Here is a 24,561-nt window from a genome sequence, read left to right on the forward strand (position 1 = left end):
TTCTTATAGCCATACCCAGGCCAAGAATTGAAACCTTACCAGCTGTGCAGAAGCCCCTTCCCTGAACCCCATCCCAATGTCAACCACTACTTTCCTCCCAAAAGTATCCACTGTCCTGACGTTTACAGTTTTCACCTCTCTCCAGTTTTATCACTTAAATCTGTATCCCTAGACACTGTAGTTTAGTTTTGCCCATGAAAAAAACTAATTTATGTTTTCAAATCTTTTAAATCTACAGCTTACACATTCATTATTTTCTTTTCCTTGCAATTTATCTGTTGAAGAACACAGGATAATAGATTTTCCCAGTCTAGATTTTGTTATTTGCACACTCATGTGTTCCTCTGTCCCAGTATTTCCTGCATGTAGGCAATCAGATCTAGGTTTATCTTGTTCATTTGTGCCCCAACTCAGAATCAGCTGTTTCTTTAAGAAACCCTGGAATCTTTTAGTGCAAATGTGATTTTCTGTTTGCCAGTTCTGTTTGCCATACTTCTGTTTGCCAGTTTGCCAGTGTATTCCCGGCTCCAGTGACTGGTATGAAGTAGTTGCAAACAAAAAAAAAAGAAAAAAAAAGCATGTATTAAGTGCATTCTGCTGTAGGACTGTGCTTATTTCATCTACAGTTTCTAAATCTCAATCAGTCCTTGTCTATCTCTGCATGTGAGTGTGAGACCGTGGTGGCCAACAAAACACTTCCATGGGTCAAGTGTTCTGCTGTCACTATATTAATCTTGCTTTACATTCATTATATCATTAAATCCTCATCACCATTCCTGAGGTGTTCATATTTATCCTCATTTTACAAATGAGGACACTAAGGCTCAGAGAAGTGAAGTGACTCACCTGAGGTCACACAGATAATAAGAGACAGAGCTGAGTGGCAAACAGATCTGAGAAACTCCAAAGCCTGCATTCCTTTGACTGCTCCATAATGAACATTTGTCCCTGAAATATGTTTGTTCATTTTTAAATTTGATCTTGACCAAAACTTCTTGATGAATGGATAAGTGAATGAATATGTACTTCATGGGGCACAGTGGAGACACAGCCTTGTTCTATACTCAGTCTCCCTAAGGAATGCTTTGTTTCTTCTTCTCTGGGTTCCTAATGTGACATATTGTTGCTAGACGTGGCAGAGGGATATTTTTAATGTTTTGAAATAAACCGGAAGGTGTATCTTTGCTCTTGGCTTATAAGACTCATTTTATGTCTATGTTTACAGGCAGAAAAATAAGTGGCTGATATCAGATAATTCTTCAAGTTCCAATTCATATTTATAACCCAATTGTGGGCTCACTTTTTATTTGAGTCTAGATAATAGATATAAGACTCTGTCTTTGCTTTGTGTCCAAATAGCTATAGCCTTATTTTTCCCTGTATTTGTGACTAATGAAACCTTTTGACATAGTTGTGTTTGATGGAAACAGAAGCAGACCATGTGAGAGGGCTATTACTAAGCTCTCCATTTCCAGGGCAGCCTGAACAGAGGGACAAGGGGTCCTCAATATCTCACACTTCATGTGATGCCAAGGAGGCAAGCCTTAGGCTTTCCGGTTGGAAGAGGGAGAGTTCTGTCTTTCCCATGAACACATAAGAAGTTACTGCTTGCTGAAGAGAAGACAGGCATGTGGAACCATGGGGTCTAGCATAGGAATAGTTCTAGCACTGTTCTGTTTTCTACTTTGGACACTGGAGTCAGAACAGTGTTGAAACAAATGCCAATCATTCTCACTGATACAAAGAAGGGAAGGTCAAACTATGGTTGTACCTTTAATTGGCTTAGACGATTATAAGGAAACTGGCTGGAAAGCCTCGATTGGGCTGTTCTCAGAAGCCAGTTTAGCTCTTGATGGAAAATGGCCAAGAGACCTGGAGATAAGCAATGAGGATTCAAAGTATTTTCCAGATAAATATGAGAGACTCTTGGTGCATATGAGCAATAATTTCTGAGATCTTTGTGGATACCCCCACCCAACTCATGAATATTACCTATAACTTTTCCCCTTCAAACATCTAATTTATGGCTAAAACCATCACTTTTTCAGACTCCTTCACCCTAATCACTTCCATGACTATCATCAACAATTTGAATAGAGAATGATCTTTCTGTTTATAAAGGGAAAGAAGGCACCTGCTCTTTCAGGTATTCCTCTTGACTTCTTGGAGCCTTAGCACAGGTCCATACTGAGGCAAGGCTGACACTATTGTGTGCATCCTGGAAGCAGCAAATCCCACAATCCTAAGACATTCTCCAAATACCTGAAACTTACATCTGTTGGTGCTCTTTTACTTTCCCAGGTCCAAACCTCAGAATTTTCTCTCTAGGCTTTCTAGAATCCTGTTTCACACCAAATAAGCAACTCTGGACGTATGCCCAACTTCCAGTTCAGGGTTTGAAGGTGAGATTGGGCCCTCCTTCATTATTCATGCCACCTCTACAGCATTTTCCTTCAGCATTCTCTAGACATTCCAGGTCCAATTTCTCCTTTCCTACCCTTGGCCCATACGTAATGAACAGTTCTTGCCAATGATACTACATTTACCCTTTTGTTTATTTGAAGAAACCTACGACATATGGAGCTCGAAGTTTTTGCATGGGAGTACTCCTCCCTTTGCCTGAGTACTCAAAGACTCTGACCTCAAGCAGGCCTTCCTTAATATGCATCTTTGTCTTATCACAGTATTCTTGGAGTTAACATCGTAACACTTCACATAAAGTTTAAGAACTCTGCATCAGTAGAACTCATTTAACACCTCCATCCTTTTTTCGCTGTTGTTCTATTGTTCCTTTGCCCTCAAATACATTATACTCCCCACAATACACAGTTATAATCATTGGATTTAATAGTCATGGTCATTTAAAGAAATGAAGGAAGGAAGGGCAGTCTTTTATATTTATTTACATAATTACCATTTCCAATGCTCTTCTTTCTTTCCTATGAATCTGTTTTTCATTCTGACATCCTTTCCTTTCCACTTGAAGGACTTCTTTTGTCATTCCATTGTCTTTTGGTTTCCAAAGTTTTTGGTAAAATGTTGGTTGTCATACACATTGGTATGTTCCCATACATAATGTGTCCTTTTCTCTGGGTGCTCTTAAGAGTTTATCTTTATTTTCGGTCATCAACAGGTTGAGGATAGTATGATTAGGTGCTGTTTTCTTTGTATTTATCTGGCTCGGAGCTTGCTGATCTTATTCAATCTTTAAGATGGTGTTTTGAATCAAACTTAATAAATTTTCCACCACTTCTTCAATTAATTATTTAATGCTTTGTTCACTTTCTCCTGTCCTTTGGTACTTTTGAGACTATCTTTCTCTCATTTTCTATTTTCTTATGTGCTAAATCCATATTTTCATTTTAGATACTGTATTTTTCCACTCTACGTTTTACATTTCCATATAGTTTCATTTCTCTGCTGAGATTCCCTATCAGTTCATTCATTATGATAATCCTTACTCTTAAGTTTGTAAACATTTAAAATATTGTTTTAAAGTTATTTTCTTCTAATTCCAACATTTGTGTTTTATCAGGGTCTGTTTCTCTTGAATGATTTTACTCTGGACCTTAGGTCACATTTTCCTGTTTCCTCATATGTCCAGTAATTTTTATTGCACACTGGATATTATGGATAATACAGAGTAGAAACTCTGGATTCTGTTATTGTTGATTTGTGTTAAATTACTGGACAATCACCTTGCACTTGTAGAAAGTTTGGTTTGATCCTTTACAGAGGTGTGTCTGTTTAGAGTTACCCTTAGTCCCAGGTCAGTCCTTAAATCCTGGCACATAGTCTTTGCTCTTAAGGTGTATCTCTTTTGCATTTCATTGGAAAACTCTAGATGTTTACCTAGCCCTTCTTGGAGGAATTCCAAAATTTGTCTCCTTTGCAGTGAACAGTAGCTAAAATACCTGCTCAGATCTTTTCATTTTCTTTTCCTGACATTGCTTTCCCTGGGTTCCTGAAGTCTCTTCTGTATATACACAGTTCTGGGAACACTCAGGGATTTGAGGGATTTGAGGGGAGTTTATGACCAGATTTTGACCTCCTTTCTTGCATCTCCATTCTTATAGGTATTAACTCAATTTCTGGCAACTCTGGCATTGATGAATTTCATCCTCTAACACCTTACGCTCAAAGAATATGCCTGCCTGCCTGCCTCTCTGCCTGCCTGCCTGCCTTCCTTCCTTCCTTCCTTCCTTCCTTCCTTCCTTCCTTCCTTCCTCCCTCCCTCCCTCCTTTTCAGTTCTTGTTTTTAAAATCTTTATTGAGGTATGATTTATGCATCATAAGATTCACTCATTGTAAGTGTATAATTCAGTGGTGTTAAGTAAATTTATATAGTTGTGCAACCATCACTGCAATCCAGTTTTAGAACATTTCCATTATCCAAAAAAAGTCTGTGCTCATTTGCAGTTGATTTCCACTTCAACCCCATGCCCTAGGCACCACTAATCTGCTTTCTGTCTCTACAAATCACCTTTTATGGAAATTTAATGTAAATTAAGTCATATAATATGTAGTCTTTGTTTTCTAGGTTCTCTCACTTAGCATAATGTTTTCGAGATTCATTCATGTTGTATGAGTCAATAGTTCATTTCTTCTTATTGCTGAATAGCATTCCATATATGGACACACAGAGACTACCTGTTAAAGGACAGCTTTTTTTTTTTTCTGGATGCTTTCATCCTCAGATGGTACTTGTATAGCTGAAATAGTGCTTGTAGATGTAGGGACCAGTGTTTGGAAACCACAGCATAGAACATCAGAATATGCCATTTAGATAATGTTTTTTTAAATTAAGAAGCATTCATTAAACACGTTTGTGTTAGAAACTCCTAAAAATTAAAAAGGTGAACAAGACGTGATAGTCCAATGCAGTGGAAGAAATAAACCAGTGAACAAATAAGTATCATAAGGTATAAAAATGCTGTGGTAACAGTCTTTTCTTACCTTCTCACCATGAAGGTAAGGTCAACTTTCTATTGGGGAGGAAGTTACAGGAAAGTATTCATAAAGGATGTGACCCCTGAGTATGGTCTTGAAAGATGAATAGGTAATTGGCTAGTCAGATAGTGGGAATGACTTCCCTGCCTAGAACACAGTGTGTTTTATTCTTCTGAACCATGCAGACATGTTCACAGATAGTATTTTCCAGTCTGCCAGTGCCATTGGGGATTGCACTGTAGCAAACTATTTCTGTGAGTTTCTGCTGAGATCGACAAATGAAATATAGTGAAGACTTGGTGGATACCCAGTTCTGCCAAGCTATGTAAATCTTCTCAACAAGACAAGAACCTAATGGAAAACAACATGGAGCTTTGGAGCATGGTGCTTGGTCCAACACCTTTGCCAAATGACTTAATTTTTCAGAGCCTCAATTTCAGTGTTTAGAACATGGAGTTAAGTTTTAACCTCAAAAGTAACTGTGTAGTTTAGACCTAATGTATGTAAATCAAGAGTTTAGGGATTAGAACACAATGGTCTCTCAGAAATGCTGGTTTCCCTTTTTTCTCTCACATGTAATATGTTTCTGGCTAACGTTTACTATTCTTGCACCTAAAACCACAAGGAGTTAGTGAAATTACAAGGCTTGTTTGTCTTTCGACTCCCATTTCTATTGCCTCAAAGCTACTATCTTCTAAGTAACCAAGGGATGCAGTAGCTGCTTCATAATGAGACCTTGCTTCCTTCTAAGTGTGCACTGATTGTCAAGGTGATGAAGGAGGTTCATTATTTAGAGGTATAATTAAAGGGCACTTCCTTTAGCTAAACTAATGAGTAGTAAGTGCAGCAATAGTTGCATGTTTAGACATTAAGGATGGAAACAAATGACTCATTGGAGATTGGGAGTAAGAGGGATGGTAGAGCAAATTAATCTCACTGCTGGACCTCCAGGGTTATTGCCTTTTAAGACTTCCTCAAAGGGGTAGTCTTCCCTGGGAAGTCGGCTCCAGCCTTCTTTTGTCTTATGGGATGAACAGCCTTCTCATTACCTTGCCTCAGGAGCGAGGTGATCTTTGCTTCAAAAGATGCTAAAACAGGCTGGGCACAGGGGCTCACGCCTGTAATCCCAGCACTTTGGGAGGCCGAGGCGGGTGGATCATGAGGTCAGGAGATCAAGACCATCCTGGCTAACATGGTGAAACCCCATCTCTACTAAAAATACAAAAAAATTACACGGGCATGGTGGTAGGAGCCTGTAGTCCCAGCTACTCGGGAGGCTGAGGCAGGAGAATGGTGTGAACCCAGGAGATGGAGCTTGCAGTGAGCCAAGATCGCACCACTGCACTCCAGCCTGGGCGACAGAGCAAGACTCTGTCTCAAGAAAAAGAAAGAAAGAAAGAAAAAACAAACAAACAAACAAACAAACAAAAAACAGATGCTAAAACATGATTCCTGATGAGCTGAACTTGAAATCTGTTTCTGGATGGACTTCCATGCCTGGTTCTAAACATTTAGGGATATGAGTATATTCTTGTCCTCAGGCATATTCACTAAGATTGTACATTCACCCAAGTTAAGACTGGTGCCTTTTACCCTCTGGGAGTATGTATGTTTTGAAGTCATATACAAAGTTTTTCCACTTCTCAGATGAGAGATGTGGAAAGCACCTTGCTATGTCTTCCACTCTTCATCCATAATCTGGGCATTTTGCCTAAATGGCATGATTTTTGTTAGAACTAAAAGAAAGTGCTTGATATAAAACAAGAACTGAAAATATGCTGGTTCAAGTTCCCTTCTCACTGCACACAGACTTCACAGTGGCCAGTGCCTTTGCATCATGTCTCCCAAGTAAGCGGGATTAGCGTTGAATTGGCCATTACATATTAGGATTCAATTTTACCAATTTTTTGCCTTTTCATATCGTGGAAGTGACAGAGAAAATATCATTCATATTATAAAAGCAAACATTTGGGTTCCAAGCCAAGGAGAAGCCTCCTTTCCTCCCACTACCACCAATTCCCAAAGGAAACGAGAAAGGTAGAAGCATGACACAGCCAGTGCAGTGACTGAGCTCCTGATGCTTCCATCGGGACCCCTCCATGGTTTGAGTAACTTCATTTATTATTGAATAGATTATTTGATTTACTAAGCATTTATAATTGTGTTGACATTACTTCATTCTTTTTAACTGTAAAACAATATTCTTTTTAATGTTTCTATTATTCCCTTCTTTTTAACACTGATTTTAAATATGTATTAGGGGATATCTACTGAAAACATGCATTCATTGCCTCTGGGCAGATGTACAGGCTAGAACACAAATAATGATTTTGCAGGAGCAAACGGAATTGCTGAGCAGGTGCTCGTCAAGGGAAAAGAGACCAGAAAGGAGCCAGGCTTGCCAGCAAAAGGGGAAAAATGTAGAATCATTAGCATCTTTGATTTGTTGAGATTTAACAGTGATAAAACCTTAGACTCCAAGTCAGGATGAGAAAGCAGGGGAAGTGGGTGAGATGGCAGCAGGGAAAAGAACAGCATCCCTGTAGCTCTCTTCACTGAGAGCGTGGATTCTCCTTTAGAATAGGTTCTTCAGAAGAAAAATAAAGAAAATCCAAGTAATAACGAAAACCCAAGAAAACTTTGAGAAATCAGCTCTTCAAGGAAATAGCTCAGGATATAATGTTAAATAAGCTATGGAAACCATCAGTGGGTTTGTGGAGACTATGTCTACAATATGGCACATATGGAATTATCTGCTTATCAGATGTTACTATTAGTTAGGTATGCAATGTGCTCCATCAACATTCGGCAACACTGATCTGCACTTTGTTAAACTTCCCTTCCTTCCCTTTATTCACTTCACTGTGGTCTCTTGGTGACTCCCTCCTTTTAGTCATGGTACAGCCTCTGCAACATAGCAGAAGTCTCTCTCTTGCTAATAATCATAGCAGTCACTACTTGTTACTACCCACTACAGATCTGAAGCTACCTGCACTATGCGGGTGAGCTACAGCAGAGCTTATTTAGAAAGTGATTCTAAGTTAGGAGGACATATTAAGTGAGGAGAATGAGTTAAGAAAGGAGGAAAAGTCAATCCAAGAGCGTGTTGTTAAGGTTGTCATTGCATGTAGTGGGGGCTTCTTTCCACTGAGGCCCCTGAGAAAGTGCAGGGTGCTGCCCAGAATTGCTGCAAACTTCCAGGACTGACTGCTTCTGCACCCCTTTGGGTGACAGGTGCTCCTAGGGGTGATAACACTGCCGTGGTTCAGAACTGTGCTCACTGGAGCCCAGCAGACTCCTGCTGACTTTCTCTGAGGAGAAAAACAGAAAGGTCCAGTGGTACAGGGTGTGCACTGCAGAGCGGATTGGTTAGGTAAAGTGGATTTCTGTGCTGCTTTAGGGGAACGGCAAGCATTGTCTACAGAACCTAATTCTCATATCAACTTCCAGGTGAAGCTCTATCAAGAGAAAGAGGATTTCATGAATTTGCTTTACTACTTACAGAACCAAGCACAGAGGACTCAGACAAAAGGTTTCTTTTCCACTTCTCATAGCAGGTAAGGCGATTTGGCACCTTCATCTATTAGAAAAATATGACTTAGAGAAAAAGAAAAGCCCCAAATCTGCTCCATGGGGATCCTAGTCCGGAGGCTTATAAGGAAGCAGGCCTGGTGAAAAGCCAGAAGCAAGCAGTGAATGGCGGTTTTACAAAGAAGTGCCTCTTCCTCCTTCCTCCCTAGTACTCAAGCTGGAAGGGGGAGGGCTGTGGAAACCTGTGGTAGAGACATCATACACTGGTGAACAGAAGAGCCTACACACCTCTTCAGAAATAATGACCCAGGGTCACCTCAGCAAGGTGTGGGGAGACGGCATGGCTTTATTTATGAGCATGAGGCAGCTCCAGGGTTCTCAAAGGCTCACAAGTGAGGTATCAGTTTCCTATTGCTGCTGTAACAAATTACTACAAACTTTGTGGCTTAAAACAACACAGATTTATTATCTTATAGTTTTGGAGGTCAGAAGTCTGAAATGAATTTCACTGGACTAAAATGGAGGAGTCAGCAGGGCCACATCCCTTCTGAAGGCTGTGCTGGAGAATCTATTTCCTTCCCTATCCAGTTTCTAGAGGCTGCTGCATTCCTTGGCTCATGGCCTCACATCATTCTGACCTCTGCTTCCACCTTCGTGTCTCTGTTTCTGATTCTCACCCTCTTGCCTCCCCTCATATAAGAACCCTTACTATTATATTGGGCCCATAAGAATAATCCAAAATCATCTCTCCATCTCAAGACCCTTAACTTAGTCACATATGCAAACACCATTTTGCCATGTAATGCCACATATTCACAGCTTTCTGGGATTCAGAGGTAAACATCTTTGGGGACCATTATTCGGTCTGCCACAGGTACCTAACAGAGCCCAGAGGTGCCAGGTAAGGTGACATGGCATGAGAGTAATGAGGAGAAGCCATGAAGCAGGAATCTGGGGCATGATGAAAAGCTGCAGGAAAGGGGCTTTAAGATGGAACAAGCATGGCTCAGGCAGTGGGTGCAGTGCTGGGTGCCAGCACACTGGCACTCTCTCAAAAAGAAAGCAGAACAAATGGGATACGCATGCCAGCAACTACCTTTCCAGAGAGTGGACAATCCAACCACTGCACAACTCTGACCTGAGAAGCCCAGGATGTCCCATGTGGGTCTGAGGACCCTTCTCTGCCAACACCATGAAGCCACAGAAGCTACGTCTTTCCAAATGTCTTGAGGCTGTCTTTGAAATGGAAACAGTCAGGGAGAGGGACTAGAATATGACTGGGGCTTGTCAGGAAGCCATATATGTCATAGGGAAACAAAGAGACCAGGTCCACTTGACACATCCAAAGTGAGTCACTATTTGTGGCTGTCCCCCTACCCCCAAAACACACACACATATATTATTCACTCAGAAAAACCCTGCAAGTTGATGTCATAGAAAAAGTCATTCAGAATTCTGCCTGAAAGAGAGAGAAGAAAAGAGGTTCTGGACATCCTTCTCCCTCTGTTTAGGACATTGGTTCCTAAAGGACACCTGGTCTTAATGAGGGCAGGGCACAGGCAGGGATGCCGAACAGAGTGGCTGCTGCATTGCAAGAAACACGCCCAATAAAGCCAAGAGCTAATCTTTAACAGCAGAATTAGAGTGCTGACAATGCCCAATTATTTTGCTCATTCAGATGACCGGTCTGAACTGCACTGACCATTCTCCAATTAACTCCTTGGCACTTGGCTATAATAATGATTGAACTAACCTATTTGACTTCCCATGAAGCTGAATGAGCAGATGCAAGTAAACTGACTCTGCATCATTCTAACACACTTTCCTCACCAAGAAAAAAGGATGTATTCACTTTTAGATCTTTCCAGGAGCCTTAGAATTCTATGCAAGTAGAATGGACTTGATAAGCCAAGGCTCTGGCCCAAGACAAATGTGCTCAAATCCTGGCTCTGGGGAACTCGAGCTGTGACTTATGCTCATTGATATGAGAAGGAGGAATACCACCACCAAACCATGGGTCTGGGTTGAAGGGACCCTCTGGGTATGGTGAGGGGCTGCTGGGGACCTGAGAAGCTCCCCGCATATAGGGAGTTTAGCATTCTCTGTGGGAGGTAGGGCAGGGGCAGGGAGAATTGGAAGCATTCACAAAGGTCATCTTCTTAAGAGGATCCAGACTTCTCAGATGTATTATTGTGTGGCTTTCTTGTATCAAAACAGTAGTTTTTAAATCAGTCATCTCAAACCGGAGACCAGAGAGTAAAGGTGGACTGCAGAATATTTTTTTGGCCAGATGATCTGTTTTTGTAAATAAGAACATATTAAAGTTGAGAGATTTTACACAGAAATCTGATTTCTAACTTCTGAGCAACTGGAAGTGCAGCACGAGGCCTAGATTCTTGCATAGTTTATAACTGTGTGGTGGCTAAACCTTTATTACTTTATTTTACTTTCCACTGAATCTTGCATTCACCCAGCCAGGTATTGTCACTCATCTTGATGCTTCTTCCCACTCACGATCATTAGAGTTTGGGATTCTTGCAAAAGATGCTCCCAAGGATATGTAAACTGGGTATAAACTGAGCAGGACTGAGTTTCCCCAGGGTGGAGTTGTGTTGTTCTTCTCTCGATCCCTGATGCCTATTACAATTTCTGGCACAGAGAGGGCAATGGCCAACTGAATGAATCTGATGTTTGCATCTTGTGCTTATTGCAATTTTTCAGAGATGCACTTTTTTCCTTATGTGAGCTGGGGGTACCTGTGCTCTTGCTGGTCAACTGAGGCTGTCAGTCAAGCTGTGTCTTCCCATAAGTGGAACAGACTGTAAAACATCAGCAGATTTCCCTCCAATCACCACACCAGGTCCAAAGGGAAGATTGTTAGATTGTGACACTGAGTCAACCATATCCAAATGATATAAAAGCCAGGAGGGGCTGCAAATTAGTTAACCTTTCCTGTCTGTGCTGGCAGCTGGGCGCTTTCCTCTGCTTTTGTCTGGGTTTGCATGTGACTCACTGCAGGCTCGAGGGATTTGAATTAGTGGATCATAAGTAAAAATCCCATTAAAATGACATTCTCCTCATCATTATGATGGCTTTAGTGAGATGCCCTGGATTGTCACAGGCATCTCCTGCAGCCACCCGGTAATAGATTTACTTGGCTGTCCATCCACCTTGGCCAGAGCCTGCTGAGGTGTGGGGCAGAGGGGCTGGGCTGACTAAAGCACACAGTGCCTCTGTGGAACTGCCTCTCTCAGCAGCACTCCTGAAGGGCTATGTGAAAACCATTCTCCATGCCTGGTTTCAGTGCCATGAAGAGCCGCTGTTCAAACATGTCTGTTCAGGGCTGGGGTTGTTGGGGGCCTCCAACATAGCCCCTGCCACTGGCTCCATTCAATGGCCTAGTGTGAGTTACATTTGCTTAAACTTGATAAATCTGATGAATGTCATACTGTAATTCCTTATATTTGCCCATCTCTAAAATTCTCAGTCTTCTCTTGAATAGTAGATGTTTCAGTTATGGCCTATTCCTTTGGGGATAAAGCGTCAACTCAATAATATGACATAAAAAGCCACTTGGGATTTAATATCCACCTGCTCCTCCACAAGGGGTCCCAATACCTGTCAAAGCTTTCTCCTTCTGCCCCATGCCTGTGCCTATGCCCTGCCACACTGAGAGCTCACACGCCCTGACCCCAGCCCTCCTGCTCACTGCTCTGCCATTAGGCTGCCCTGCCCTGCACCACGGAGAACTCCACATTCCTTTCAGATGTTCCCTCCCACAGAGGACTACCCAGTATCTCAGCCCCAAGTGCCCTGCAGGGGCTCCCACAGACTCCCCTCATCTGGCCCCAGCCCACAGTGCCTACCACATGAGATTGTAAACTGTTTGTTGATGTATTTGTTTGACCCATTATCGTGGAAACATCTAGAGAACAGAGACTCTTATTTTAGCTACTAATCCCAGGTACCCCACACAGAGCCTAGAGCACAGTTTGTGCTCAGAATAAACTGCTAAATAAAGAAATAAACGAGTCCCCATCAGGCACTAGAACAGATAAAATGCTGCTGAAATTTCCAAGGTTGGCCAGGAGTTAAAATATAGACAATACATTAGACTGGCTGGAGTCCTTTCTGGCCAAGGCCAGAAAGTTCTGTAACAGTTACAAATCCACTGGTGGTAAATCTAGTAAGATCTTGAAATAAGATATCAAGATCAAAGATGAACAATGTTTGAAATCCAGGGAATTAAAAAATGGCAACATTTAAGAATTTTAAAATACTCAATAAAATGAGTCAAAAGATCAATTAATCACTGGGAGGTTTTCAAAGATATCTGGATTTTTCTTCCTTCCTCTCTCCCTCCCTCTTCCGCTGCCTCACCTCATCTCTCCCTTCTTTTAATCTTGACATCCATTCACTGTTATGCAAACATTTATTAGGCACCAACCATGTGCTCATGCCTATAATATGCACACAAGAGCTGGAGATGAGTAAGACACTACTCTGCCCTCCAGGAGCTCAGTGCAAAGTGAGCAGACAAGCAGGATAAACACATAACTATAGAACAGTAGGAATGGGGATGGAGTTCTGCCTGGAGACTGGAGAGCAGAGAAGAGAGGCAAACCACCCATGGGGGGGACCCAGGATGGCTTCCTGGGGGAGGTGACCTTACTAGGTATGCACATTCTGGGCATCAAGTGATTTACACCCAAGAAACTTCTGGCAAGGTTCTGTCTACACAGGAAGCTGAGTAAAGAGAAAGAGGGGTCTCTGGGTTGGTCAATATATACCACTGGATTGCTAGCATGGGAACTGTTGAGGTTCCCTGCACCCTACTCACTGTGGTTCCCTTCAGAGCGAGGGTAGCTGTGCAGGTGAGCTGGGGCCCTGATCATCAACAGGCAGTCTTTAAACTTTTTAAATGTTAATTTCTTTAGTAGAGGAATGCTATGGACTGAATTGTGTCTCTCCCAAATTCATATTTTGAAACCCTAACCCCCAATATATTTGGAGCTAGGACCTTTAGGAGGTAATTAAGGTTAAGTGAGGTCAAAGGGTGGAGCACTATTTCAATAGGGCTGGTTCCTCATAAGAAGACAATGCACCAGAGTGCTCCCTCTCTGCCATGTGAGGCCATGGTGAGGAGGAGGCCCTCTGCAAGCCAGGAAGAGATCTCTTAACAGGAACCAAACTGGCTCCTTGATCTTGTACTTCCTAACATCTTTAACTGTGAGAAAATAACTTCCTGTTGTTTAAGCCACTCAGCCTGTGGTATTTTGTTATGGTAGCCTGAGTAGACAAAGAATAGGACAGCTTGAGCAAAATGAAGATGTGACCATTTTAGAGGATTTCATCAAGACTATGAACCTTTTGTATTTCAGTGATAATTCTGATATCTAAAATTTTTGTAAATTTAGAAATGCAAATTTTTAAAACTTCAAATTAGGTGGCACACCAAAGCAGGAGCTGGGCATAATGGAAAGGGCAGGTCCTACCCATGGTTTGCTGTGTGACCTTGTGCAAGCTACTGGACCTCAGTCTATAGCCACACATTAGCCACCAGGAAGGGCTGTAGCAGAGATGAGAATAATTTCCCACATGCAGCCTGCCTTGCACAGAGCAGGCATTGACAAATGGTAGTCAATGAGATCAGGGTAGTTTGGAAGGTGTTTGGTGAATCTCAGCTCCTCCTTAAATTTACCACTTTGGGAACAGATGTTAGAACTGCTAGATTCACTATACCTTTATCTTTAGAACCAGAATTCCTTCCTCACCTATTTTTAATTTTCAAGCCTATGACTTCATTTGCCTGCATCAGTGCTTCTCAATCCCATCTTAGAAAATGCCTCAGGATATCTATAATTATCTCAACCAGTATAGCAATGTTCCTATTTTAAAAACCCTCACAATATGGAATTTATTTTAATTCACGTCAATTTGTATTATATATTTTAAAACATCCCATAAAAGCCATATGGCACTTTAGGACATAGCTGAGAGGTTGCTGAGAAATAAAATAAACAATGTCAAGATTTCACAATTCCTGCCAGATTCAGAATTCCTAATTCAGAGGAACATATACTAATCAAGATGCCATATTTTTAGAATTAGCATACAGCAGGATGGGATTTACTGGGAGTGGATTAGGCAGTTGCCACTGGGCTCCCCTAGCAACTTTCCTGTCAGCTTGGCATCCTTAATCTTGTCACATTGCCTGGAGTTCCACCATTGAGAGATTCCTCGGAGTTAACGAATCTTTGTTTTAGAGAACATACATGTGTACTTCTACGAGGATGAAAGGTGGCAGCAATCATTTCCATCTCAGTGTGAATGAGTTCCTCCTGGAATACTTCCCAGTAACACTCTAAGATCAGCTCACTGGAGGACTGGAGACTTGGATGGAACAGAGAGAGGGTGGGGGTGGAGACATAGTAACAAGGAGGGAGAAGGGAAAGGATTATGAATCAGTCAGCCCTCAGCAAGGTGAGGCAGGTAGTGTAGTACACACAGTGGGCTTTGGATGAAGTAAAGAAGACTGGGGGTCCCAGAAGTGCTTAGCCCAGCATATGGAAGGGGCAGAATAAAACAAAATGAGGTCCTGGGGCCCCAGGAAGGAAGGATCAGAGAAAGGGCATCATTTCTTCTGCCTCATTAAGCAGCATCTATTCCTTAATCCTATTTTCTGACTGCTGGCATTCTTTCTCTTGATAATTTAAAACCCTTTTTAAAAATTAGCCCCGGGTCACTTTCAAATTTAAGCAAAGGCCAACTCTAATCTTGCTACATAGATGCTTCCTGATGGCACAGCCAACCAGAAAAGTGAGTACTACTTCCACCGTTAATGCTTCACAGTCAGTCCTCAGAAATATACTTCAAAGCTTTGGAGTCACACCAGACACTTGCTTTGTCATTGAAAGTATGATGCAGTGGCTCTTGTGATCAAAAGTCATGAGGCCCTGGAGTGAGTCACAAATTTTTCCACTTCAGAAAAGAGCATGCACTGCCCAAGGTGCTCTGTGTCACTGCTTACTTCAAAGTCCTCAAATCCCTGTCCTCAACCTGTGTCACCCAAAGGAGGTAGTACAGCACCAAGGGAAGACATGGAGCATTTGTGATTTAAAGATGTGCTAACAGAGATCATAACTGGGCCTGGGGATCAGGAGAACTGGCTTCCACAAGCTCGATGTGGAGCAAATGGACAAACTGCACATGACAGGCCCAGTGACCCGCAGCATCCCGGCTGGGAAGCCTGTCCCTCCCAACCTTCACCTGGCTGTAAGGAGGCAGTTTCCTTCCTGACTTTAAGATGCTGTGTGTCTCCCTAAGCTGATTTTTCCAAAATTCAGCAAGTAGTCAGGACCTTGCAGTGCCTCCCCACTGCCATCACCATTGGATTGGACTGGCCACCCCTGCAGAGGCATGAGTAGCAGCAGGTGTGAGGTGAGCACCATACCTGATCCAGCTTCCAGTGGAACTCCGCGGGGCGAAAGGTGTCAGCCTGGTCGAAGTCCTTCCGCAAGAGAAAGACGAGGCGGCAGTTGTGCACATACAGGGCATAGTGATGCCGGTTCATTTCTGAAAAGCAGAAAGAAGGTTTGAGGAGTGAGAGAACCCCTATGTCAGCCTCCACCAGAGGAGTCTTCCTGCTCACTCACTTAGCACAGCACAGAGGACAAAGGCATGGGCACTCCAGTCTTCTCAGTCTTCTCATTTACAACTGGCTCTGATGATAGTTATAATGCACATGATAGAGCTCTTCCAAAGTGGAAGAGGAAGACTCAGGAAAACCCACAGCCAACCTCTTGCTGAGAAGCCATCTGGACTTTAAATACCCACCTAACTTGTACTCAGATACTGCATCAGACCCAGGGTACAAATTACTTAGGTTGACAAACTTCTTGTTTGTTGGTTACAGATGCTTCTGGAGGGTTTAGGGAGCTATGTGCCAATCACATCAGTCACTCTGTGCTCCTTTAACATACTGGTTTCTTCTAGAGTTCTGAGTTTTTATTTTATTTCATCAGATAGCAGTGACAGCAGTGACTACAGAGTACATTTTCTCTCTCTACCTAATCTATGTGAAGTAGAGCTGCCTCACTTTTAGCTGCTGGGAGGAGGGGATAGGTTGATTTTCCAGCATTAGAGATAGTTTTGTGACTCCAACACCCCCTTCCCATATGCAGGCAATTAACGGGAAGTTTTCCTCTCCTAATGTAGAAACTTCCTTTCACGCTTAGAAAATCTCGTCTCATGGATCCTGGCAGAAGAGGAAACGTTCTTTGACCAATTCTTAGAGGACTTAAACCTTACTACATTATCGAACACACCAGAAATCTACCAGGAGGAGCGTGCTCCATAATATTGGTTGGGTGGGCAGGTGCCCATGTGTAGTGGAAAGAGCCTGGGCCCTCGATTCGGTAGACTTTGGGTGGAGTTGTATCTTGGGTGATGCTGAGAGAATCATCTCACCTCTCAGAGCTTCAGTTTCCTTAACTATATCATGACATTGATGCTAGATTATCATAATGTATCCCAAGAATGGAATATTGCAATCAATTCCTGTACATCCTGTATAAACCTTGCTTATAAAGTTTGGGTGGGAGGAATCAACACCAATTACATTTCTAGGATGGGCCCTGATTGCTCTTGACCAAACAGGTTCATGGGAATCCCCCAGCACATGACTGCTTCAGGATCCATGACCATGTTCCTAGCACAGGCCATTCTCCTGGCTTCAAAGCTTCTGTTAGGAGTTGGCAGGTGGCTCAGTTCAAGCCAGTGATACGAGCACTTTTCTCAGCAGTTCTGGGAGAGAACTGCTCTTTTAGCAGAAAGCAAACAGAAGAGATACTTTCCTTCCCACTGGAAGTTGTATTATACCACCAGGAGGCTTGGAGCTGTGCAGCCATATTTGCTCATGTAAAATGGATATACTTACAGGCACAGATCTGAGAAATTGCAGAGAAAAGGAGCCCGGCCTTAGATGTACTTTACCTTGATGATGACTTCATGAACCTTCATAGCTCTGGATGTTTTCAGTTACAAGATACCCACAGTCTCTGTATTAGTTTGATTTTTTGGCTATCTGATATCAGTTTGGTCTAGACTTTCCATCCCTTATAGCTGAAAGCCTCTCAATTGATACAATGAGGAAATGTGTGGAATGCATCTGCCCAGAACAAATACTCCGTAAGTGTTACTTATCAGAAGAACTATCATCTGCCTCATGACCAGGGCAACATAACAAAGTAGTGCTCCCAGGAAAGCATCACCATTCTTGAGAACACAACCAGAGGATGACAGGAAGGAGAATGGTCAGGGTCTGACTGTGGCAGGGCTGGCCTCGGCCGTTATCTGGGGGACCATTTTTAGCCTTTGGATGGGCAAAACACCCTGGACTGCTTATGGGGATTTTACTAAAGATTTCTGGTCCCCCTCATCACTGTATAACTGACTTTTCTGTGGTTTCTGTTGATAACTCTTAGGAAACAGAGAAAGGAAGAATTTTTGCCTTTAGTTTTATTCGGAGTTAGGAGAAGCTGGAGCTAAGGAGGTGGAACAAGAAGAATGGATAGGCAAACCTCACTCTACTACAGCAGCTTCTAGCCTGGGAGGGTTCTTCCTCCTTCTACTCCCTTTCTCTGAATTCGTAGAGTCAACTCATATGCCAGGGTACCTCGTTCATTCACTGTGTTGGTGATGTGATTTGCTCAGGAATCCATTTTATTCCTTTTCCTGTCCTTAGGAATTCTTTGTTGAATCTTTCTTCCCTTCTCTCTGTCCACGTCTCAGGTAGATCCTAAAGCCTTCTGCTCACTTTCATGAATTAGAATAGTCTTGAAGGGTTTAATCCAAATCAAACATCAGTCTCTCATCCAGTTAAAACAGATGTTCCTCTTCTCCACTCAGTCTTTACCCATGGCTTGGCAGCCCACAATAGGGAAAGGATGGGGTAAGATCTTTCATTCTTCTTGTTCCACATCCTCATCCCCCAACCTCCTCCTAGCTCTAACCATGGTCAGAGGTAGGGGAATATGGATGAGAGGAAAAGAAGTATAAAGTTTCTTTAAAAAGCCAGTCAAGTTTTTCATTTTCCAAAGGCTCTGCAGAGGTTTCCACATTGCCATCTTCACCTCCCCACCCTCTGTAAGGATGGCCCTGCTATAAATCTTTACATAGGAATTGATATGGTAAGTGACACACTCCTTTTCTGGGTTGCTGGGACATTTGTGCTTGCTGCAATTCCACTTTATTAGCCCTCATCTCTCCATTCCTCATGTGAAAGATTTTCTTTCCAGTTGATCTTCCATAATTCCTCCTCAGCTTCTCCCTTCTCACAGGAATCCCCTCCAGCACACACATCAGCTCCTGCTGCTGGGACCCCTCTTCCTGGCATGCAGCCCTCTGGTTGCTAGCCTGGCACATTTCTGGATGTCCATTTGGCCCACAAGAGCAAAAACACCTGTGTTCTGCCAAATTGTACCAGGGAAACCTCTCTCCCTCTGGACCCTCTCTCCCTACCCTATAATTGTGGCAGCCCCATCATTTGCTTGCCTTCAGACACCCTGGGTAAGAATCAGGGCCAAGCCTTCATGTACCCTAAACTCGACATAAGTCAGGCTTTTCCAGGACTCTCCTGGGCTCTGCTCTGACACCAGCCTGGAGCAGACTTAAGAGTGTTTGCAGCTCAGCCAACTGGCAGCAAAAGTAAGGTTCTCACTTCCTTTCTACAGATGACAACCTCAATCCTTCTGAGTGGTTTTCTGGGCACCTCTGTAAGTGTGAAAATACCCCCATCCCTTTCCTAGCAGGCAGGGGGACCATCCTAGCACTCTCTACCAGGCTGACACCTCCATCTCTCTCACCTGGTGATTACTGAACAAGGTTGGCCCCTCTCTCTTAGAAAACCCTGTAGGGAAGTGGCTAGCACTGTACATAGCCACTGATCATTCATTGTTCTCAGTTCCAACTCAGAGACAGAAAAGGGCTGCATGCCAGGGGAAGAAGATTCCAGCAAGAGGAGCAAATATGTGTGTAGGAGGGGACTGATTACTGTGACAAGGCAGGGGCTGAGGAGGAATCATGGAAAGTGACTGGAAAGTGCACTGTTCACGGGAGGAATGGAGAGGTAAACCCCAACAGAGGTGGGCTTAGAGGGGCACAGGGCCCCACACAGTGACCTCAAGGTAGACACACGGCTATGTGTTCACCTAACCTATTTTCTTTGCTCCTAGGTTCACATCTAAACTCATTTCACAGCCTCCCCCATGGGTAGGTGGGGCAATGTGACTAAGTTCTGGCAAATGGAATGTGTATTAGAAGTCAAACATGATACTTTCTGTTCTGGTCAATAAAATCCTTCTGTGTTCAGCTCTAGCCTTACTTTCTGTTCTACGGTTGAAAATGGCAGCAGCAGATGATGCAAGAATCGTTGGCTTCTGAGTGTTCCGGGCAAAGCAGAGCTCCACTACCCACCAGACCCACCTGAAGCTACTAGACAATGACAGGAGGTGAAACCGTGGGGAAAGAATGCTAGCTACTGAGATGTTTGTCTTGGTGGTGGTAGTGTTGTTAGTGGTCCTCTCTCTTTTTTGCAGTTAGCCTTTGCTGACTTGTCAATTCTGTTATCCAGCTATTTAGAAAATAATTTATAATGGAACAGCATTAGTAAGTTTTACTTAGTACACCAGACAGAACTTAGTGCAATCTTCAGGAAGAGCAATTTGACAATTTACAGCAAAAGCTTCCTTTCCTAATATTTCTATTATTTGAATCAGTAATTCAACTTCTGGTTGAAATAATAAGAAATGTCCAAAAGGTATATACCAGAATACTCTTTACAACATTGCTGTGCTTGCATTTAAAAGAAGACAATGTAAATATCTAATGAAAGGGGGCCAGTGACATGAAGTATGATAAATCTACATGGCAGAGTTTTAAACTCCCAAATAATCCATATTTTAAAACATATTTTATCACATGGAGAAATGATGTAGAGACAATGTTATATAAAGGTAACTGATGACACAATAATATCAGATATTATAAGAATGTAAGGACATTCTACGTATACACAGAAGCAAAAAATAACATTGTAATGAAATGTACTAAATGTTATCAGAAAATATCTCCCCAATGGTTAGAATTTTAGGTAATTTGTGTGTTCTCTTTTACGCTTCTCTGTGTTTTTCATGCTTCCACTATAGACATACATTACTTTATAACTTGAAAAAAATGTAGATGTAAAAAAGCCATAAACAAGCTTTTATTTATTCCAGATTTTTAAAAAAATTTAGGATGGGGTATTTATAGATTTTTTTTCTTGCTGTCAGAAAAGTTAGAGAAAAATCTTCGCACTTTCTCTGTGCCAATCTTGAGTGTTGTTTCACACAAGGGCCCAAGCTGAACACCAGGTGCTGCTAATTTGGGGGTGCTGAATGCCTTCTCAGGGGACTGCTGTGATGCTGGTTGAGGCAGAGTTCAGCCATGGCTGCCCATTAGGCGCCTCCAAGATTCTTATTGAGCTGGGTGGGGCTCTAGCATCTACATGTTTTTACAAGTGCACTACTTTATTTGAATGAGGACCACTGGTGCAATAGCATGGGCCTGGGACTCAGGGTCAGAGGATCTAGGTCCAATCCTGTCTTTCTTGGTAATCATCTGTGTTATCCTGGGCCAATCACTCAACTTTCCATATTCCAGTTTCCTCCTTTGTAAACAGGAACATTTATATCTGGCTGACTTGTCTCCCCAGGGACTCGATATAGCTCAGAAAGGACTATATGTGCATGGCCACTGACCCCAGCTCACACTGCTTTGTATTTGTCTGCATATTCTTAAGCTGTTGTCTCATTGGGATGCTGGCTCCTGGATTATGATGGGAGCACCTCACAGGGCACTGCACAGGCTACTGAACTGCGTCCCAAACCTCCACCTTCCTGCATGAAGGTTCCAAAGAAAAACCTGTCCTTGGCACTGACTCCTACATAGACTTGCCATATCAATAGGGAAAGCCAGGCACCTCTCAGTTTCTGTATCCAAAAACTATATTAACATTTATTATAAAGATCAATTGAAACAGAGAACATGGTGTTCTTGTAGCAGTGTAATGAGGAATAAAACTGGAAATAATAATGATAATTATAGTAACAACATCAAGTAAATTAATGGAACGCTGATTTATGCATGTGATGCTACTAATTTCATACTTTATTTCAAGTGTATTTCCCCTATTTTACCTATGGGGAAACTGAGGCTCAGAGAGATTAGCAGCTCCTCAAAGGTCACACCTGAAGAAGTGGTCAAGCTGAGATGGAAACTTTGGCTGTCCAACAGCAGAGGGCGAGCTTCAGCTCTTCTTCTATATTGTATTTTTACTGTTACATCTGCTGTGGCTGTTATTTATTTTGGGTGTTTTAGCAAAAGTTGTATTTGAAATGGGAAATTGTAGAATTATAACTAAATGCAGAGTTGTACAATTTGCATAAGATCTCGGGATGTTTGTGTATGTGTATGGGGATGGGTGGGTGTAGTGACAAGAGCACAGATTTGGATTTAGTTGGCTCTAAGCTGACATTCTAGTTCTGATACTGACTGTATAACTACTTGGGACAAGTTATTTAATCTCTAAGGAATATTTTATCCTTAAAATTGCAAAAACAATAAGGCTTTTATAAAATAACTAATAGAGACCTGTGTTTAGAATAGTAATAGCTAACACAGATTATCACACTTCCTTTGTGCCAGGCACTGTTCTGAACACTTCATGAAGTCATTTAATCCTCATGAGAACCCTATGAGGTAGATACTACTAAAACACCCCTTTTACAGACAGGTAAAGTGAGACATGGAAAGGCTAAACAACTTGCCAAGGTTACCTAGCTAGTAAGTGTTAGGGGACTTTAACTACCAAGCCGTGAACTTCTTGCACAGGCCCAGCATGCTGAAAAGCCTAATGAATGGTAGCTATCATTACTATATATGGCAGAGGTTTTCAAACTGCTATTCTAAATTAGCAGTACTTTATTCAAAAGATAGCTTTTGGAAATCTTACTGTATATAATACAGTCAAGGTGGAGCTTCTTTGTTTGAATTAGGAATAAAGATGCCTCTCTCACCCGCATCTCACTTATAGCAGACCTAAAGCACTTCTGGGAATGCTGGGGTTCTGAGGAATCCAGTTTGAAAACCACTGATTCCAGCTTTTACATTCTTTGTGTCTGTACCCCTACTTTCCCCACTTTTCTGCTCCTGCTCTACCTCAAGTCAAGCCTGGAAAATCAGCAGCCAGAAAACCAGAGACCAGAATATATATTGGCAGGGTTCTTCCCAGGCTCCTGCTTTTCTTCCACATCCTCCTTGGCTGTGTCCATGTCCAACCATCTGGGACAAAATGGGCAGCCGCTGGGGTAGGGGTGGAAGGGCTGGGCTAGAGACTCACCGGTTTTGTCTGAGTTGCAGAGGATGGTTTCCTTCTCGGCTCTCACACCAGGGCTGGGGCCGTGTTTCATCCACATGGTGATGGTGAACTGGTCGGTCAGGTTCTTGGGCACAATCCCATCAGGGATTTTGGCGCCCTGCCTGCCATCGAACTTGAAGATCATCTCACTGCTGTCCACCAGCAGTCCTGCAGTCCAGTTGGTGGCAGCACTAGGGGATGGCAAGAGGTCAATGATGCCAGAGGAGGCTCCTGCAGAGGGTCCGGAAAGAAAAGACAACGGGTCATTCCTAATGGGGCAGGGTCCTCATCTGTTTTCTCTCCTGGGTCAAGAGGAACCACTCAGTGAACTTACTCAGAGATGTCTGTGCCTAACCCTGAGCTCTGTGACTTAGGAAAAGAAGTGCCAAATGCTATTCCAGCCCCTGAGTTACTTATGATTTTCTTGGGGAGGCATCAGTAACTTACAGACAAAGTGCTGCACGTGGCAAGATAGGATGCAAGAAAAAAGTGTTGGAGGAATTTAGAAAGCTGGAAAAACCCTGGGGACTCTTACTAGCAGGGAGGGTTCCTGGAGAAAGCCAGGATTTGATTTGGGTGGATGGATTCGCTCACACACCTATCCATCTGTTAACCTGCCAGTCATCTACTGAGCACTAACCATGTGCCAAGACCCCTGCTAGGTGCTGGCTCTGTGAAGGTCAGTCAGACACAGTCCCTGACATAGAGGAGCTCAGAGCCAGCAAGTTGACAAAATGTGATCAGGGCTGTGACTGGGAAAAATTCCATATCCTGATCCCAAGAGAAGGAGTATGAGTCACTCATTACACTTTTTTACAAATATTTATTGAGGCCAAATGATGCAGTGGTTGAGAACACAAGTTTTGAAGTCAGCAGAACTTGAATTTGACACCTGGCAGCAAAATTTGCTAGCTTCGTGACTATGAACAAATCAATTGACCTTTGTGACTCTGTTTCCTCTTCCCAGTGAGTTGTGAGGGTTGACTGAGATAATGCATTAGGCAGTAGCATGCTCACTGCATGGCGAAGGTTCACTCAGTGTTAGCTATCACGTTATCATTGTCATTATTATTTCTGCTGCTACTACAATAGTACTCAGGTTAAGACACGAAGACTTCGTCTGAGGCAGCAGGAGTGGGGGCAGGTTTATTTTAGAAGAATCACCAACTTTGTGGAGGGCGGGTCTGAGGTGAGAGGCGACAACTGGCCTGCCAGAGAAGACTGGATTGTCCTGCTGGGTGGGTCTGGGGCTTCTGCTGACTCTCCACAGGGGCTCAAATACAGAATTCTTTCTATCCTTCTGTTCCATACACAAACAGGGCTCAGGTGCTAGGGGAAGGAGGGCCAGGAACTTGCAGTCATTTTCAAATAATAAGAGTCAGGGAGTCTAAAGTGTGACCTGTGTTGGATGGGTAGGGGCATGGGGGCTCTTTCCTGGTATGGCACTGACCAGTCAGTCATAAACTCTGACGGGTTTAATGGACAGTGGTTGTGTGTATTACCTGCCAATTGCCCAGGCTTTGGATTTTTGACTTTTGTATATCAGAGCCTCCTCTTACCTAGAGTATAGGTTCCAAAGACAGCCATTACAAAAAAAAAAAAAAAAAAAAAAAAAAAAAAAA

At 42.8% G+C, this 24,561-nt stretch overlaps 1 protein-coding gene across 1 annotated transcript in view; it reads right to left on the reverse strand.

Annotated features, from left to right (window-relative positions):
• CLSTN2 (calsyntenin 2) overlaps positions 1-24,561 on the reverse strand; it is a 634,893-nt gene that overhangs the window by 84,860 nt on the left and 525,472 nt on the right. Inside the window, exons 7-8 of the mRNA XM_017853677.1 lie at positions 22,922-23,170; positions 15,935-16,056 (exon numbers count right to left, since the gene is read on the reverse strand). Of these exons, the coding sequence (XP_017709166.1) occupies positions 15,935-16,056; positions 22,922-23,170 (371 nt within the window). The remainder of the gene's footprint in view (positions 1-15,934; positions 16,057-22,921; positions 23,171-24,561) is intronic.

The sequence above is a fragment of the Rhinopithecus bieti genome, unplaced genomic scaffold, assembly GCF_001698545.2.
Source record: "Rhinopithecus bieti isolate Rb0 unplaced genomic scaffold, ASM169854v2 scaffold_35885, whole genome shotgun sequence".
Lineage (NCBI taxonomy): Eukaryota > Metazoa > Chordata > Mammalia > Primates > Cercopithecidae > Rhinopithecus > Rhinopithecus bieti.